Genomic DNA, 16,003 nt, shown 5'->3' on the forward strand with positions numbered 1-16,003 from the left:
TTATACATGGCTATGTAGGAACAGGGGCAAAAGGAGGAAAATAAACATCTCAAACCCTAAGTAAATATTTCTTAGCATAAGTCCCAAGGCCAACAGACAGACTTACCATAAGAAATCAGTGTTCACGCATTCACAAACTTTGGATGTGAGAGCCGATGTGAAACTTTTTCCTTTAATGCACCATGATGAAATCTTCCTCTTTCGAAAGCTTCTCTGCTGGCCCATGATGCAACGATCACCCTAAATATCAAAGCACTGGACTTACTGCAATGGAACCTCCACCACACAGACCTTGTGCTGTCCTGAGAAAGGCTAGTCCTGCTGCCAAGACTATAAACTTTATCAACCCTCTGATCCTCAGGTATATAGGTATAGAAAGCCCTCATATCCTGCTGTCCACTAACAGGTCATTACAGAGTTGTAACATAGGCTATATTTCCAGAACACAAATCTGAAGATGCACATGAAAATGCAAGTGCAATTTATGTTTCATGAGTGCCCAATCTGTGTAGAAAGCCCTGAATGGTAATTTAAAAATTTCATCTGGATCCAGATAGCTGAATTTCTCTAAATCATCATATCTCATGTTGGCTGTCCACCTGAAGCACCAACCATGAGGAAACAGAATGAACTCTCTCGATATACACTCCACTGATAACTGGGCAGCTGCAAGTACTCTGTCAAAATCACTTTAGTAGTTTCTAATTTCTGAAAGACATTTCATTGCCAATATCCCAAGATACTGTTACTCTTTAGGCTCAGATCTGCATAACAACTTCTTGGTATACACATAGAAGTCCCAAACAAGAGGTGTAAAATTAGGCATGAGAACTAGCAAATGAAAGCTGGAGCAACACTGAGTAGTATGCAAAAAATAAACCAACCCTGGTGGAAGAAGCAGAACATAATAATCAGAATGATTATTAATAAATATGATGTATTCAATTTAATTAAAAAAATGCACCTCATATTGGTCTCTTTAATCAGTACACTGTACAGAGAATTTAGTTTCCAAAAAGTGGATTTGGCCAGAGCATCAGGATTAACACAGCCTTAATGCATTACTGCAGAAAGGTTATTGCCCAAAACAACTGGACTCCATTATGTGATTGGTCCACTGAGATCTTAAATTAGTTCTGCAATGGACTTTACTTATAGCAATTTAAATACAAGTACAGTATGTGGTCAGGAAGTTGGCAGAACACGACTGCATGTTGAAATTGTTTCAATCAATATTACACACTTCAGTTTATGGAACATGCTTCCCAATCCAGCAGGACCACCTATTATTATGGCAGCCCCCCAGATATACTTCTGGGACACAGATCACACAACCAAAGGGAACACAAAATCCTCTCCCACTTGAAACTCTTGTGAAATCAGCCTAAGGAGACTAAGCTGGGAATGTAGCATCCAAATTCAAATTGGAAACATTTTCTCAGAACACAACTCTATACCAATCTGGAAGCTATGGAAAAGTTTTGTCAGTTAACATAAAACCATGAATACCTGTAGATTTGTGAGCTCCCAAGACTCGTAGTCTTCATCCGTGCACTCCCTGGGAAAGGATGGTCTGAAGTCCACCTTCACCAGTTCCCAGTCTGAACGGTAGCTGATATGTCCAAAGACTCTGAACAAAAAGACCAAAGGTAAACTTTTACTGCAAAAAAATACCATACAGCTGAGATTCAAAATTTCAGTCCTATCTGTTTCTGTCCACAGTCATAGTTCTCTGCTAAAAGGTCCCAGGCTAATTTTTCTTCCACTTTTATTCCTCTTCTATGTACAAGGAGTCCAGTTAGGAAACATTTGTCAATTGTATGAAACATTACAATGAAGAAATATAACTTGTACATTAAAGTGTTTTTCTTCCCCTCGCGAACTATCCAGAAATTGAATAGGAAATAATATTCTCTAATTTGGAATCATAAATTTTTGTCTATTATCTTACTACATGAAACAGACAAAGCTCTCAGATATTGACAGGGAGCTCAGACCAGGGAGCAGAATCCTGGATCACAAAAGTCAGTTTCCAGCTCTGTCACTCATTCCTTATGATATGCAATTTCTTCTTTATTTTTTTTTTTTTTTTTTTTGTTGTTACAGGATTTTGTGTTAATTTCTTCACATGGCAATGTGCTATTTTTAAACTCACTGAATTATCATGATACTATATTAACTTCTAAGTAATACACTACGTTTTCACATTGTCTTGGAGAACTCAAGAGTCTCTTCTTCATTTCAGATAGTTCAATGTGTAACAAAAACCAGTCACAAAATGTACAATTTTTGTGGGGGGAAAAAAAAGAGGGAAATCTTATTGCTTTAAAAACCAAGCTGCATTTTCAAACCAGCCAACATTTTCTAAGTCAGAATCTTTATTTCCAAAACAAAATGGCTAAGTATGACATCCAGCAACAAATTAGAAAGGATAAAGACTCTATTTGGGCAAAAGTAAAATGTATTTGTGGTTTGTATCAGGCTTATGTGATTTACTTGCCAAAAAATTTAAGGTTAATTCTGAAGCCAACAATTTCTGTGCAGTTCATACAACACAGAGTTCATATTCCAAGCTTTAGTATCATTCTCCAAAGTAATTCATTCCTTTTGTTTTGTCCAAATCCAGACACAGCAGGAATGGTACAGTTTTACTAAAAGCATTCTGCAGTGGCCAGTCATTTCTCTTGTCCTGAATACCAGGTTCAGATTGGAACTGAGGTAGACCACAAGTGGTTGATTCTCTACAACACGGAGCATGTTCCCTGGTAAGTGGCTTACAGCTCTGAAATCTATCAAAAAGGCTAAAAAATAGTTCACAGAGACTAAAGATGTACAGTGATTTTCCCCTTTCCTTTCTGGTGTCTTTGCTTCTCCTCCACAGCAGAGAGATGTAGATATCAATAGGTTATTGCCCACACTGCTCACATTATAGTGACTGGATGACCCATGCTCACAGGAAACCACACCACCAGCAGTGCAGTTAATTAAACACAAACATATGCATTTAGTTTGTATGTCTTACTCTTTTCTTGTAAGGCTCTGAGATTAAAGGACTTGGATCATCTAATTCCTTTACTTCTAAATGTACCCATGGCTCAGAAGTAGAAGCAACACACACAAAACAAAAAATGTGGCTCAGCCCACTGGCTGCATGTGCACATAGGTGTGTGGTCCCATTTCTCTCATTGAGCCTAAGGGTTTGGTTCCTTTTTCTGGTTCAGCTGGATCCTGAGGGCTGCTGTCACCATATAATCTTATTCACTGGTAGTTACATACGCAATAAAGTGTCTACTTAGGTGGTCTCTTGCTTTTTCCACAATGCCTGTTTCAATATGACTGGGTTTGCTGACAGACGTGAAGTGTCTTTTGCATGCAAAATACTTGTACCTCTTCTCTAAAATCTCTGTTTCTCCATACAAGGTACTAACATAAGGCAGACTTCACCATGTGCTTATGAAACTACCTACCTCAGTGATCGCTACTCCAGACATCACAAAACTTCACAAATTTACTGCATTTCTTTTATTAATTAATTTATTTAAAAAAAAAAATTCAAGTGCAAGTAGCCAAATCTTCTTAAAGCTTCACTCCTGCCTCAAGAAAAATATTTTCTACAGAAAAAAAGAAATTTTCTCCATTCGTGTTAGCTGTCTCAGGCAGATTAGTCAAGGAAAAGGGAAGAAAGGAGATGGTGTTTTGAGTTCAAGGCAGAGCAGAATAATGACATTCTCCTGAAAACATTCTCTCTGAACTATTATTAATGATCTTTGAAACCTCATGAGGGTGATTCCAAATAACTATGGCAGGGGAAACATGTTGTTTATATATATAAATATACACACACAACCACACATACACATTTAAGTCTGTATATATAACCAGAGATATAAAACAGCAAAACAGAACTCAGAGAGTTAGAGAATTAATTTTGATATCCACAGAGATACCAAACAAATTATGGAGCTATCCACTTCTAAGCACCTTGGAGATAATTAAAATGATAACAAACAGCTACTACAGATTTATCAAAACCAAATCATGTCAAACTAATGTAATTTTCTTCTTTTACAAGGCAACTGGTTTAGTGGATAAAGGAAAGGCAAAAATGTAGCATATTTTGACCTTTGTTAAAACCGTTACACATTTCTAGCTGACATTGTCTCAATGTAAAAAAAGAATACATCAGCGCTGATAAAATCACTGTGAAGAGGAATGGAAATAAATACTGATTTAGAAAAATCCATTTTCAAAAGGTAGTTATCAAATAAAGAATATTTTGAGATATGTATCACAAAGATATGATGGGTCCGCTGTCAATATATTCATTAACACTTGTGGTCAAATAAGAAAAACGGAAAGTTTCTCAGGTAACACAAAAGGAAAGGAGTGGACACTGACTGATGGAAGCAATGTTCAGAAATCAATATGATGAAGTACTCCAAAAGCAAGTGCAGTAAGTACTCCTTGGGAAAAAAGAAACCCAAACTCACATCAAAGGTGGAAAACAAAATGGAAAATAATTTTCAAATATTAAATAAAAAACTTGGGTAATTCTGTGGAATTAAAACAAGAATGCAGTGTTGCTGCAAATAAGAAAGGCTAATTCTAGGTTGTATTCAGAACTTGAAAACAGAAGACATGGAGGTAATTATTTTGATAAACTTGGCACTGGTGAAACCTCTGGAAGAATATTGTGTCTAATTTTGGATTTTATATGCATATTAACAGATCCACTAAAAATGAATTTGAAGAGGGGCAAAATGACTCATAAGCGGCTTAGAAAATGTAACCAATGAAGAATGATTGAAAGAATTGGGTTTTTCACTGGAATAGATAAAGCTGAGAAGTACAACAAAATATTTCTAGAATCTTGTTATAGAGTAGAGAGCTGTCTTCAAAGAGACCTGGAGGAAGGGCAAGAAAGATGAAGGACAAGGATGAACTTAAAAGATACAGCCACAATATTCTCTAATTCCTTCTCCTCAGTACTGGTGAGTTCACATGTGAAGTACTGGGTCCAGTTCCGGGCTCCCAAGTACAAGAGAGACGGAATGACTGGAGTCATAAAAGGCTGTGAAGGGGATGAATGGGCTGGAGCAGCTCTCATAAAAGGAGAGGTTGAGAGAAGTGGGACTGTTCAGCCCAAAGAAGAGAAGGCTCAGAGGAAACCCTCAAAGTCTATAAATACCTAGAGGGAAGGCACAAAGATTCTTTGCAAGGTCTCCACAGGTGCCCAGTGACAGGACCAAAGGCAACAGACTCCCAATGAAACACAGGAAGTTTTCTCTGAACATATGGAATCAACATTTCTGCTGTGAGGGTATGCAGGTGGCCAGAGGGGTTTTGAGTCTCCACCCTTGGAGATATTCAAAAGCCATCTGGGAATAGCTCTGCGTAAGCAAAGGGGTTTGACCAGGTCATGTCCAGAAGTCACTTCCGACCTCAACAATTTTATGATTCTAGAATTCTGTAGAAGCAATGATTCAAGATGGTGAAGTTGTTTATTCTGCCCCACTAGAGTGAGAAATTAGAAAATACCAGGATTATAGATATTGCCCAGTTCCACAGCCTATAATGATATAAAAAACTGTAGAAATTACTCTGGAAATTATGAAAAATCTACTAGGATAATATGGCAGCTATGTACAAACTATCCGTCAGCAAGTCACAACAACGTCACTGCTTCAGGTGGTGAACTGTAACATTCTCCTCTGTGATTTTTTGCAGAAGACTGAAATAACATTTCTGCATGTTGGTCCAGCCTCTTGGAAATAATAATAATAATAATAAAGAAACCAACAAAACCCCCCAAAACTCATTTCCATTATGGCTGCTCTGATTCTGCAGACTGAAGATCATGTTCTCACAGAGCACAGTAAAGACACCAGTGTTCCCAACATTCTCTAGTTTAAATAAAATCCTAAAGTTTTAAGAATGTGTTCCAGTACAGTCACAAACTCCATTAAAAATGCAGAAATACAGCTTTGTAATTCCTAGGGTAAATTTTCCAAGGAAAGTAGCATTTTAGTATACTGTTTGAAAAAAGTCTTAATGATTATTAATGCTGTTTCTGCATTAGCACACTTTGCAGACACCTCACATGAGCACATTTAAATGTACAGCTAAAGATCACTAGCATAAAAATATTTTTTCAAAGTAACAAAGGCATTTGTTACTTTTGAATTTGAATTGGGTAGGATTCAATGGATTAGACAAAAATATGAGCTACAATAAAGCAATGCATAACAGTAATCACAATATAATTGCTCAGGTGCATAATATATAATATATATGATGAATAAAATCATATGAATGAAAAAAACTGGGATGATGCCTCAAGTGTAAGTGATGACTACAAGTTATATATCAAGATGAAAGCAATTCATAAGCTACTAAAACCTTCCTCTTGATTAACTATATTTCATTAGAAAGCCATCAAATCAATTCTGTTGAAACTATAAAAGATGATGCTGTGATAAATAATTTTTAGAAGAAATTCCAATTACCTTGGAAATTAATTTATTTTATTTGCAAGAATTTAGGATCCACAATTTTAACTTCAGTGTTTCAGTTGCCATAACAACTTTGTACATTTGTTCCTAGTTCATTTATGGGCACATAATTTTTTAATTTGATTGCATCATTTGATAGATAAGACAGTTTAATGTAGTTTTAAAGCTAACTCATTTAAACTATTTGCTGGGGGATTGCTGGTTATTTCTGTTCCAGGTAAAGCTCATAATCAGGCAGAGTTAATTTAACAGAAATTATATGCAATGATAATCTTTTCCAGTAAATTCTGTTCAATAGACAAGACCTATTCAATACAGACTCCTTGTTCAGATGAGCTGTAGTAGCAGTGTCATCTCCTGTCTGTGTATTTTGTTTTATTCATGAATACCTGAGAACACTCAAAGACCTCAGAGTGGTGGGAGTGATCCTGCAGTATTTTCCCACCAAGGTCACAAAGGTCACATGGGGAATTTATTCAGGTGTTTAATGTAGCAACTAAAACTGTGCAAGTTTTGCAGTTGTACTGAGGACTGGTGATGACAACTGTGTGATGCAGTTACTTTTGTTTGAAATCAGAAGCCTCTTTCATTCTAGACTCACTGCCTTAATCTTCCAAGTGCTGCACTGGCTTTTGCTCTCCTCTATATGAGTTTGCCATCAACTGTGATGTTCAAAACAGGCCACTGTAGAACTGTCTGCACAGTGCTGAACTTCCCTGTTGGCACACTCTGCTAATTTCATATGCAGCTTGGGGATGGAGCGGGGCCTCTAGTATTTTGAAAGAGACTTCAAAAGTGTAGAGCTACTAACAGCAAAACCTAGGATTTGAATCCAGGTCAGTTGAGGGCCCCACATCCAGGTGATTTGGGCAATCTCAAGGGCTCTCTCTTGGATAATATGTTGAAATTCCTCTGGACAGCACCTAAGCAAAGCTGTCCAAGCATGTACCAGAAATTCTTTACAGATCTAAACCTCAGTAACTAACAGTGAGCATATGATCAAGCTGATAAAGGAAGCCACACTACCAGAGATGCTAGTTAGTTATTTTAACAATTCTTTCTCTCTCCTTTTAAATGGAAGCAGTCACAGAGCTTTGTCAAAAAATTATATTTATACCTTGTTCCACTTATGAGGTCTCCTTTCCAGTAGTAAATCATATTAGAAGGAAATAGAATGAACAGTGAACTTGTTGCATTGTCAAAACATTTTTTAACTCTCAGACTTCTGCTAATTTTTATAACACAATTGCAATTTCAGATTAAATATTCAATGTACCTTACAGTTCACTAGATATCAAAGGCCATTTACATTAAAAAAACAGCATCTTTCTCAGTTGTCTTCTACATAAAAGGATTAGTTAGGAGTTTCTTGTCAATTTATGGTGAGTTCAAAGAGCTGAATCCTGCTTCACATAGACCTTTACTACAAATGATGACAATATCCCTTGAAAAAGCAAATCAATGTGACAATCTTCTTTTTGTTCTCCCTGTTGTAGTTCATATTATTACAGTGTCTTTGAACACACAGCAAGACATGCTAAAATCTGTGCAGAAATTATCACAGCTGAGGAGTAAAGTGATGAGATGGTGGCATGGAAGGATGTACTTTAGTGTAGCCACTGCCAACAGGTAGTGCTCTCCTAAACTCACAGGAATAATGTTAATAATGAAAGAATTCCCAAGGGGATGTGGGTAGGCAGAGACAGATAGCCATGACTATGTACTACAATGATATTTAAAGCCTACTATATTCAAAAGAGAAAATGACAAGTGGACCTTTATGAGATGAGCTCTCCTTCCAACATTTGTTTTTGCTTCCATTACACCATTGTAAAATTAACAAAAAACCTAGATAAGTCAGAGGGTTCCTTCTGGTAAAATGGATGAAAGTAATGTGAGATTCAAGCTGCAGTCTGTTACACATCAAGATTATAATTCAGCATATTTTTCTAATTCTCCAAAAGAACATAACAGAGGTCACATTTCAGTGGCCTTCCTAAATTGCAACTACAGAAATGATGAATGCTTCCATGTGCAAAAGTAGACACCTGCCTATATAAAGCAACTGCACATAAAAAATGCTTGTGTATACAGGAGATTATGTGCAAATATGCTGAGACATTTATGATTTAAATGCCTTAAACTACAAACACATGCATATACTTAATGCACTCAAGAGAAGAGTAGGGTTTCTTGGTTAGGCTGGGTTTTTTTGGGTTTGAGTTGGTTGTTGTTTTTTTTTTGGCTGCCAAAGTGAAAAATGAAGGGAGGAAACAATTTAGTTGAAATTGAACCAAAATATGTTTTTTCATTGTTTCCTGCTCCCATAAGCTAATAATTGCCCTTCATTCATTAATGCCAAAACGTCTCGGTTTTAGCTCTTCTGGGGAAAAAGAACAGAAATGAATGCTTAGGTTCTGAGAAGTGCTAGGAAAGAGTAGAATGAGGATGTTTCCACTTCATCCAGGAGTTCAGTGGCTCCATTATAGTTGTGAATTACATCTAACATTTTTTCCCATCTATTTGATAAATTCCTGTCCAAGAACAACCTTTTAACACATATGCTGTTTGGAAAACATTGCAGATTTACTGCCTAGCCTAATGTCTTATGCAGAAGTATATACAAGGTGGACAGAGAACAAAATTGTTTAAAAGAGAAACATATGACACTGTAGAGGACAGCTTTTACATGATTCAACTCTCTGTGTTCATCTTATTTAAAGATCAAAATAATCTGGGATACTTGCAAAATTTTATAATTCTTTAGTTAATAATCTCTTTCCTACACATATATTTAAAAAGCAAGTCTCATCACAATTAGAAATTCTTCATTCAGACTTCACCTAGCAGAGCTAGAGGTAATAGTCTACAGTCATCTAAATTGTGGTTCCTTCATTCTAAGAGCAAAATATAGTTCAAGGTCCCAACCAAAAGTAAATAAAGTGTTTAAAAAATTTAGTTGTTGGCTAAGTCTGTAATGGTTATTTATTTGAAATAGAAACTAAAATGGAAGCATAGTTAGAGGACTAAAGCTTCATGCACTCACTCTGTGACGAGAACTCAAAATTACAGACTCTATTCTGTAATAGAAAAAGTCACATCACCATTTTTCTGTCCTCTGCTCCTGGAATAGGGACAAGATGATAACAGATTCTTACAGAACATGAATTCCTAACCTTTCAGTTCCTCTTATTCAAATATATTAACAGATCTGTCCTAAAACTGTATTAAATAAGAGCTATAATGTGACACTGAAAAATCCTATTCCTGTGCTTCTGACTACAATATGGAACTCTAAGGAAAGAAATTTAAAAAACAAATTTTACCCACTAAACTTCTTTTGAGCAGAGGGAGAGACCGGGGCAGTACCAGCTCATGACTCCAAGGTCACAAGTTGGTGGAGACACTGCAATGCTTTGACTTGCTCTGCTAACATCTGTGTCCACAGAGACAACAGCAAAATCATTAGACTTGCTACTAAACAGAGACCTGTAATCTGCATTAGCTGATATCTAGATTAGATTGGAATAGAAGAAGCAGTTTGCTTTTCAAATGCTTTTTTCACCACATTTCCTCTCTCTTCTCTCAGATACGTTTTTTCTTCTCATGCAGAGAGCAGAACAACCATTTCATAACTGAGCAATGCTTCTCATACAATACATTAACTAGCTGAAAAGAAAACCTAGAATTTGTCTTCAGAAATCAGCTATTCTCCTACATAATGAGGCTTTATCTACCTTTTGTTAGTGTTGCAGTATGAGAAAGTCAACAGAGAAGAATTCCAAACACAGAGAAGTACCTCCACCTAATGAGATACTCAAAAAGAACAGGAAAAGGAGTGTACTGCCACGTGTGACAATAAGCTCCACAAAATACATATAATGCTGACTGTTACTGATGTTGTTAAAGGTGAGGTTGACATTCCTAGCAGAATCAACAGTTGCAAAAATCCAGACATCTCTACCTAATATCTAACACTTGTTAATATTCACCTGGTTTTGAGTAAGTTTAAATTAGACTATCTTCCTGTTTCCATGATCACCCAGGAACCCAAAAGGAACAAAAACCTGGGCATTCAAGACAGCAAAACATGTACATGCAGGAATACTGCAGTTCAGAGATGTCATAAAGTTCCAAGCAGAATCCAAAGTTGTAATTCTATGAGACATTACAAAACAATAACCCTCTGGAAAAAAAATATAATTACCCAAAAGGAAGATTCTGCTTCTACTTGACATAGGGAAAAGAAGTTCTTTTATGTAACCCCTTATTGTTCTTTTTCAAAGGGGCTACTGTCTGTGGTACCATGGTTATTGTGCCTCCTGGATTTACACCTCAATCTAAATAACCTGGTTTGGGAAACACTCTCTGAAGCTGAGATGTGATTTAGAAGCAACTTTCAACAAGTTTGAAACTTTCATTACATTAACTATTTCCTCTGGAGAGGAACATCAGTATTTCAGACACACAAAATTTCTTCCTTTTGCATTGAGTTAGGCAATTGCCCAATCCAGTATTAGCAAGTAATTTTTCCCAAGTGAAATACTGTTCAGTATAACACTGGCTTGCAGCAACTTTTGTTGTTATGAATTTAGAACAAAATAAAACCTACTAGTCCATGCATTATTTAGATGAAAATATATTAGTTGAGAAAATTTCTTAGCAAACCTTACTTATTCATTTAGCAATAAATACTGCATTTTAGCTTCTCATTTAGAAGTTGATTTTTACACAGATCAAGTTTCCTAAAACTTATGAATACTTTATTGCTTATCTTTCCTAAGCTTCTAACTAGGTCTCTTTAGAAATGGAAATCTAGACAGATTGAAAACAGAATGAGTTTTATAAAGTTTTTGAATACTTTACCACTAAAAGTCCTAAAAATTTTAACTAGGTCTTTTGCAGAGCACAATGGAATAAAATATTTTTTCCTTGGCATTTGTATGTACACATCTTGAATACTGCAGGGGATTTCGATGAATGATTTAGATTAATATTGACTGACAGATGACAACTGAGTTTTACCAAAACTTTTGACAAGTCAACATTCGGCTTTCCTTTCTATTTTGGAGAAAACACAAAACTTTGAAATGAAGACTTGAGGCAACTAGGTTCACATTTTCCTATTTCTTCAGCAAAGCTTACTAGACCACTTCATTTCGGAATGGAAAACAGTCAAGACTGGTATTCCTTAGGGGTCAGTATTGGGACTAGTGCTGTCTAACAGCCTTGCCAGAACATGGACAGTGGCATCAAGTGCTTCCTCAGAAAATCTGCCAATGACACCAAACTGTGTGGTGCAGTCAGCACACTGGAGGAAAGGGATGTGACCCAGAGGGACCTTGAAGGCTTGAGAGGTGTGAACCCCATGAAGTTCAACAAGGCCAGGTGCAGGGTCCTACATCTGGTTTGGGTCAATCCCAAGCACAAATACAGGCTGAGTGGAAGAAAGTGTTAAAAACAGATCAGATGAGAAGGAGTAGGGGGTGTTGGTTGACAAGAAGTTCAACATGAGCCAGCAGCATGTGCTCAGAGCCTAGAAAGCCAAATTTGTCCTGGGCTGCATCCAAAGCACTGTGGCTAGAAGGGCAAGGGAGGGCACTCTGCCATTCTGTCCACTCTCACGAGACCCCACCCATACTGCTGCATCCAGTTCTGGGGTCCCCAACACAGGAAGGATATGGAGGTGTTGGACCATGCCCAGAGAAGCTGTGGATACTCCATCCCTGGAAGTGTTCAAGGCCAGGCAGAATGGGGCTTTGGGCAACATGTTCTAGTAGGTGTCCATGCCCGTGAGTGGAGGCGTGGAACTAAATGGTCTCAAAGGCCCCTTCCAACCCAAACCATTGTGGGATTTTATGATTCTGTGATTTTGGATAAATTAGGACAGAACTGGAATTCAAATACAAACCAATTCAAATACAATTACAAGTCTGGTCAATATTCCAGACACTGTGCTGGAGAATGAGAAGTCTCTTACACAGACTGACTTCAGTGGAACCAGGATTTTACCATAACAGTCACTTTCAGTACATGTAAAATATTCTTCGACTATTTTGTGAGTCTATTCTAGCTTTAAATGAAATACTGTCTGTTCCTTAATTCTGCTCCACATTATTTCAGTTATTATCTTTCCCCTTCAGAATTAAGCCATCTCTCCTAATTTATGTGGATTTTGACATCACACTTTTTATTCAAAGTCTTTATTCAAGCACATTCCACACCAAAAGAAGAAAATCAAATTCCTGTACTAGTAAAAAATGTCAGACCAGGTCCTTGGCAATGGATTTGGGGATTCCTCAAGGTGAAAGATACTACTAATTTATTTTCATTACCATTTATAAGTTCACCTTACCATTTTCTACTTGGAAGAACATTCTATCTAACAAAATGAAAAGATGGCATAGTTGATTTCTGTTTTTGTTGTTGTTGTTTGTTTTTTTTTACAGTGAATGTATATTTCTCAAAAGCAACAAATCACTGTAGATTAAGTCAAGCACAATAACTTAGTACAAAAATAAGTTTTCAAGAAGAAATGAACTAAGCCAGACAGAACGACAAAAGGTCTTGACATAAAGTTAGACAGAGCACCACTGGGCTGACAACATCACCCTGAAGGTAAAACACAGTCAAAAGCAGCAGGAGAGACAAGGAAGTTGATACAATGGCAACCATGAAACACACACTGCAGGTTTATTTTTCTCATTGTCTTTAGAATCTGGTAGGAAATTTGCATGTGTCTTCAAGGCCAATCTGTTCTATTAAATGTTTGATGCCCTCCATGCTCAGTGAAACTAGCTAAAATGTAAGATCCTGCAAGCCTGGCTTTACACACTGGAGTCAGACTCTTGCTGTGCCTTTAGAAATATGTCACATGATGCTTTTTATGTCAATTTGGGCTCAGGTACCAAACCTAGCTGCAGCTCTATGTATTTTAGATAGATGATTTTAGAAAGGCATTATGCTTTACAAGAGCACTTTAGCCCATTCAGCCAGATAATTAAGCACATCTTCACAGAATCACTGTTTTTAATGATACTTAATAAGAAAAAAAAATACCCAAGCCCAGAATATCCAGTCACCACACATAATTTTATCTGCCAGTAAGTACAGTTTGGGATAAGCTTTTGATCTGTCTACTTTTACTGAAATCAATGGAAATCCCTCATTCAGAAGCATAAGCGTCTCCATGTGGCATATATTATAGCATAAATAAACCTGTATTTGAGAGAAGGGGAAGATGATGGGATAATACTGTTCTTCTCAGGTCACAGATGGAATATAATGGAGGATAAATGGGACAGTGGAGAAAGAGAGAAATAACCAACAGACCAAATTTCCCTCTGTGTAGCACAGCACTATGGACTTGGCACAACACTTTGAAGTGCATTGGGTAGGATTTCTGTTTTGCTGAGGGTCCTTTATACATTGAGCTATTAATTTATTTTTCTCTGGGGAAAATGCTACTGGTACATGTCAAAGACAGCTTTATTTGCAACTCGTGGGAGAAAAAGCTTGTCATGAGCACACTGAGCTCCGATGTAAAAATCACAAACTGTTGCAATAGGAGCACACACAATAACCTGTGTGCATTGCCCTGAGTGCATTCCCCTTTCTGGCTGCAGCAGCATGCGCCTTTCTCCCTGACTGGACAGGTGTTTTTTACTCTCAGACACCTCTAAAATACTGGCATATATCCTAGAGATGGAGCAAAATAGGCAGCTCAGATACAGATGTCCCTGATCCTTTGGAAAAAGACAGATAAACAGGATAAACAATCCTGAGTTGCAGAATTTAGTTATTTTTAACTCTATTCACAGCATCTGCCTCTGTCACTGCACAGAATAAAAACAAATACTTGATAGCACAGTGCTTGGTTACACCTAGTACTGCAGTGCTGTTTACTAAGACAACACTATATTTATTTCCACTGTGAAGACAATAGATGTTTAACATTTTTGATGTCTGACTAAAAATCTGTAGAAAACAAACAAAAAACAAACAAGAGGAAATAGGGTTTTTTTCCCCTGCACCTCTCAGTTGTAAAGCAGTCCTATTATTCCACTCTCCCCTGTGGTAACTACAAGATTTCATTTGAACCTAATAGTTCTTTAAAATCTGAAATACTGCAGTCAGATGATTTGAAAGACAGATTACATACCAGGGAGATTTAGACACTAATGTAAGTGTGACTGAGAGAAGCAAAAGCCACTGACTCAGGGACCATCTCAAACATGCACAGCTGAAAAGCTATGCAAATGCATAAACAGAGAGAGCACGGAAAACAGAGGTGAAACCAAAACCTTACGTCATGACCAGTGTCTCATCTCCAGGTTCACTGAGTAGTCCATCTACAAAGACAGAAGTGCTGGTAAAATTATGTGTGCTCCAGGTCTGGCCTTCATCTATGCTGAACCTGTAAAACAGCAGAAAAGGCTTTCATTTACAACTATTGGTATACACAGCAGAATGCACTTCAAAAAAATCCCCTCACTACTAAAGCTTAGGATTTTTGATCACAAAATAAAATTTGCCTAGATAATGCATAATATTAACATAATCTTCTTCTCAGCAACTTATCCAGGGATTCCCATCTTTATGAGAAGGCGTAGTAAATTTTCCACAACAACAAAATTCCTCAGGATGATTAAAAACTGAGCTCTGTCAACAAACTATCTTTCTACCTTGAAGATTCAAAAGCAAGTTAATTCACAGTTCATTTTTTCTAGTAGTCTCTGAGCTATAGACCTGTTAAGCAGAGGCCAGTGAAATGTGAGAGGCCAACTGCTAAAACGTGGGAGGTGTACTAACCCCAGGCACCAGTATGAGGATGGCCCTTCTTGGCTGCTAACACCCACTTAAACATCTGCAAAAAGTACTGATGAATCAGCAATTCGTGCTTCAAAACAGATTTCAAATATGCATTCAAAACTTAGAAGTCCAAGTTTCTTTTTTTCTGTACATTTCCTCCAGGTCTTTTGGACAGTAGGTTAATGATGGCTTTCAGTCCAGATCACCAGCTACAGAGCCTAGCTTCTACTCATGTGTATAACACAATTCCGCAAAAATGAGCCAATTCACAAGTGATAAAGATGTCTTACAGTTTTTTATGCTGAAGATTATAGTTCTGTGTGCTATTACACAACATTACCATGTTTGGCTGCACCATCATGCAGTCTAAAACTTAATATTTTATAACAAAATGCTTTGCAACAAACCTTTCCTGCTAAACAGGCTGAGAAGGCCATTTGCTGCATTGTCACCATATGAGAGGATCTATGCACACTGCAGTTAATTTGTGCATGAATATCTCAGATGAGCTGTGATTCTGGCACACCAAATTACACAGCACGTAAGTGCAAATAAGTCCTTTGCCTGCTGGCTCCCAATCTCTACATTAAATTGTTCTTGCCAGAAAAACTCAGGGCTATTCTCCAATTTCCCTATGGCCCTTGGAGAGGACAGAGACTTCACAGTATCAATGAACTCTC

General features: G+C 37.2%; 1 protein-coding gene across 2 annotated transcripts in view; it reads right to left on the reverse strand.

Moving 5' to 3' along the window:
• Window positions 1-16,003, reverse strand: part of SORCS2 (sortilin related VPS10 domain containing receptor 2) — a gene marked incomplete at its 5' end in the record, with an annotated part of 544,971 nt that overhangs the window by 36,012 nt on the left and 492,956 nt on the right. For both annotated transcript variants that reach the window (XM_083862198.1, XM_083862199.1), the window contains 3 exons: window positions 107-240; window positions 1,510-1,630; window positions 14,821-14,928. In XM_083862198.1, coding sequence (XP_083718324.1) covers window positions 107-240; window positions 1,510-1,630; window positions 14,821-14,928 — 363 coding nt within the window. The remainder of the gene's footprint in view (window positions 1-106; window positions 241-1,509; window positions 1,631-14,820; window positions 14,929-16,003) is intronic.

Source organism: Zosterops lateralis, assembly GCF_965231275.1.
Source record: "Zosterops lateralis genome assembly, chromosome: 5".
Lineage (NCBI taxonomy): Eukaryota > Metazoa > Chordata > Aves > Passeriformes > Zosteropidae > Zosterops > Zosterops lateralis.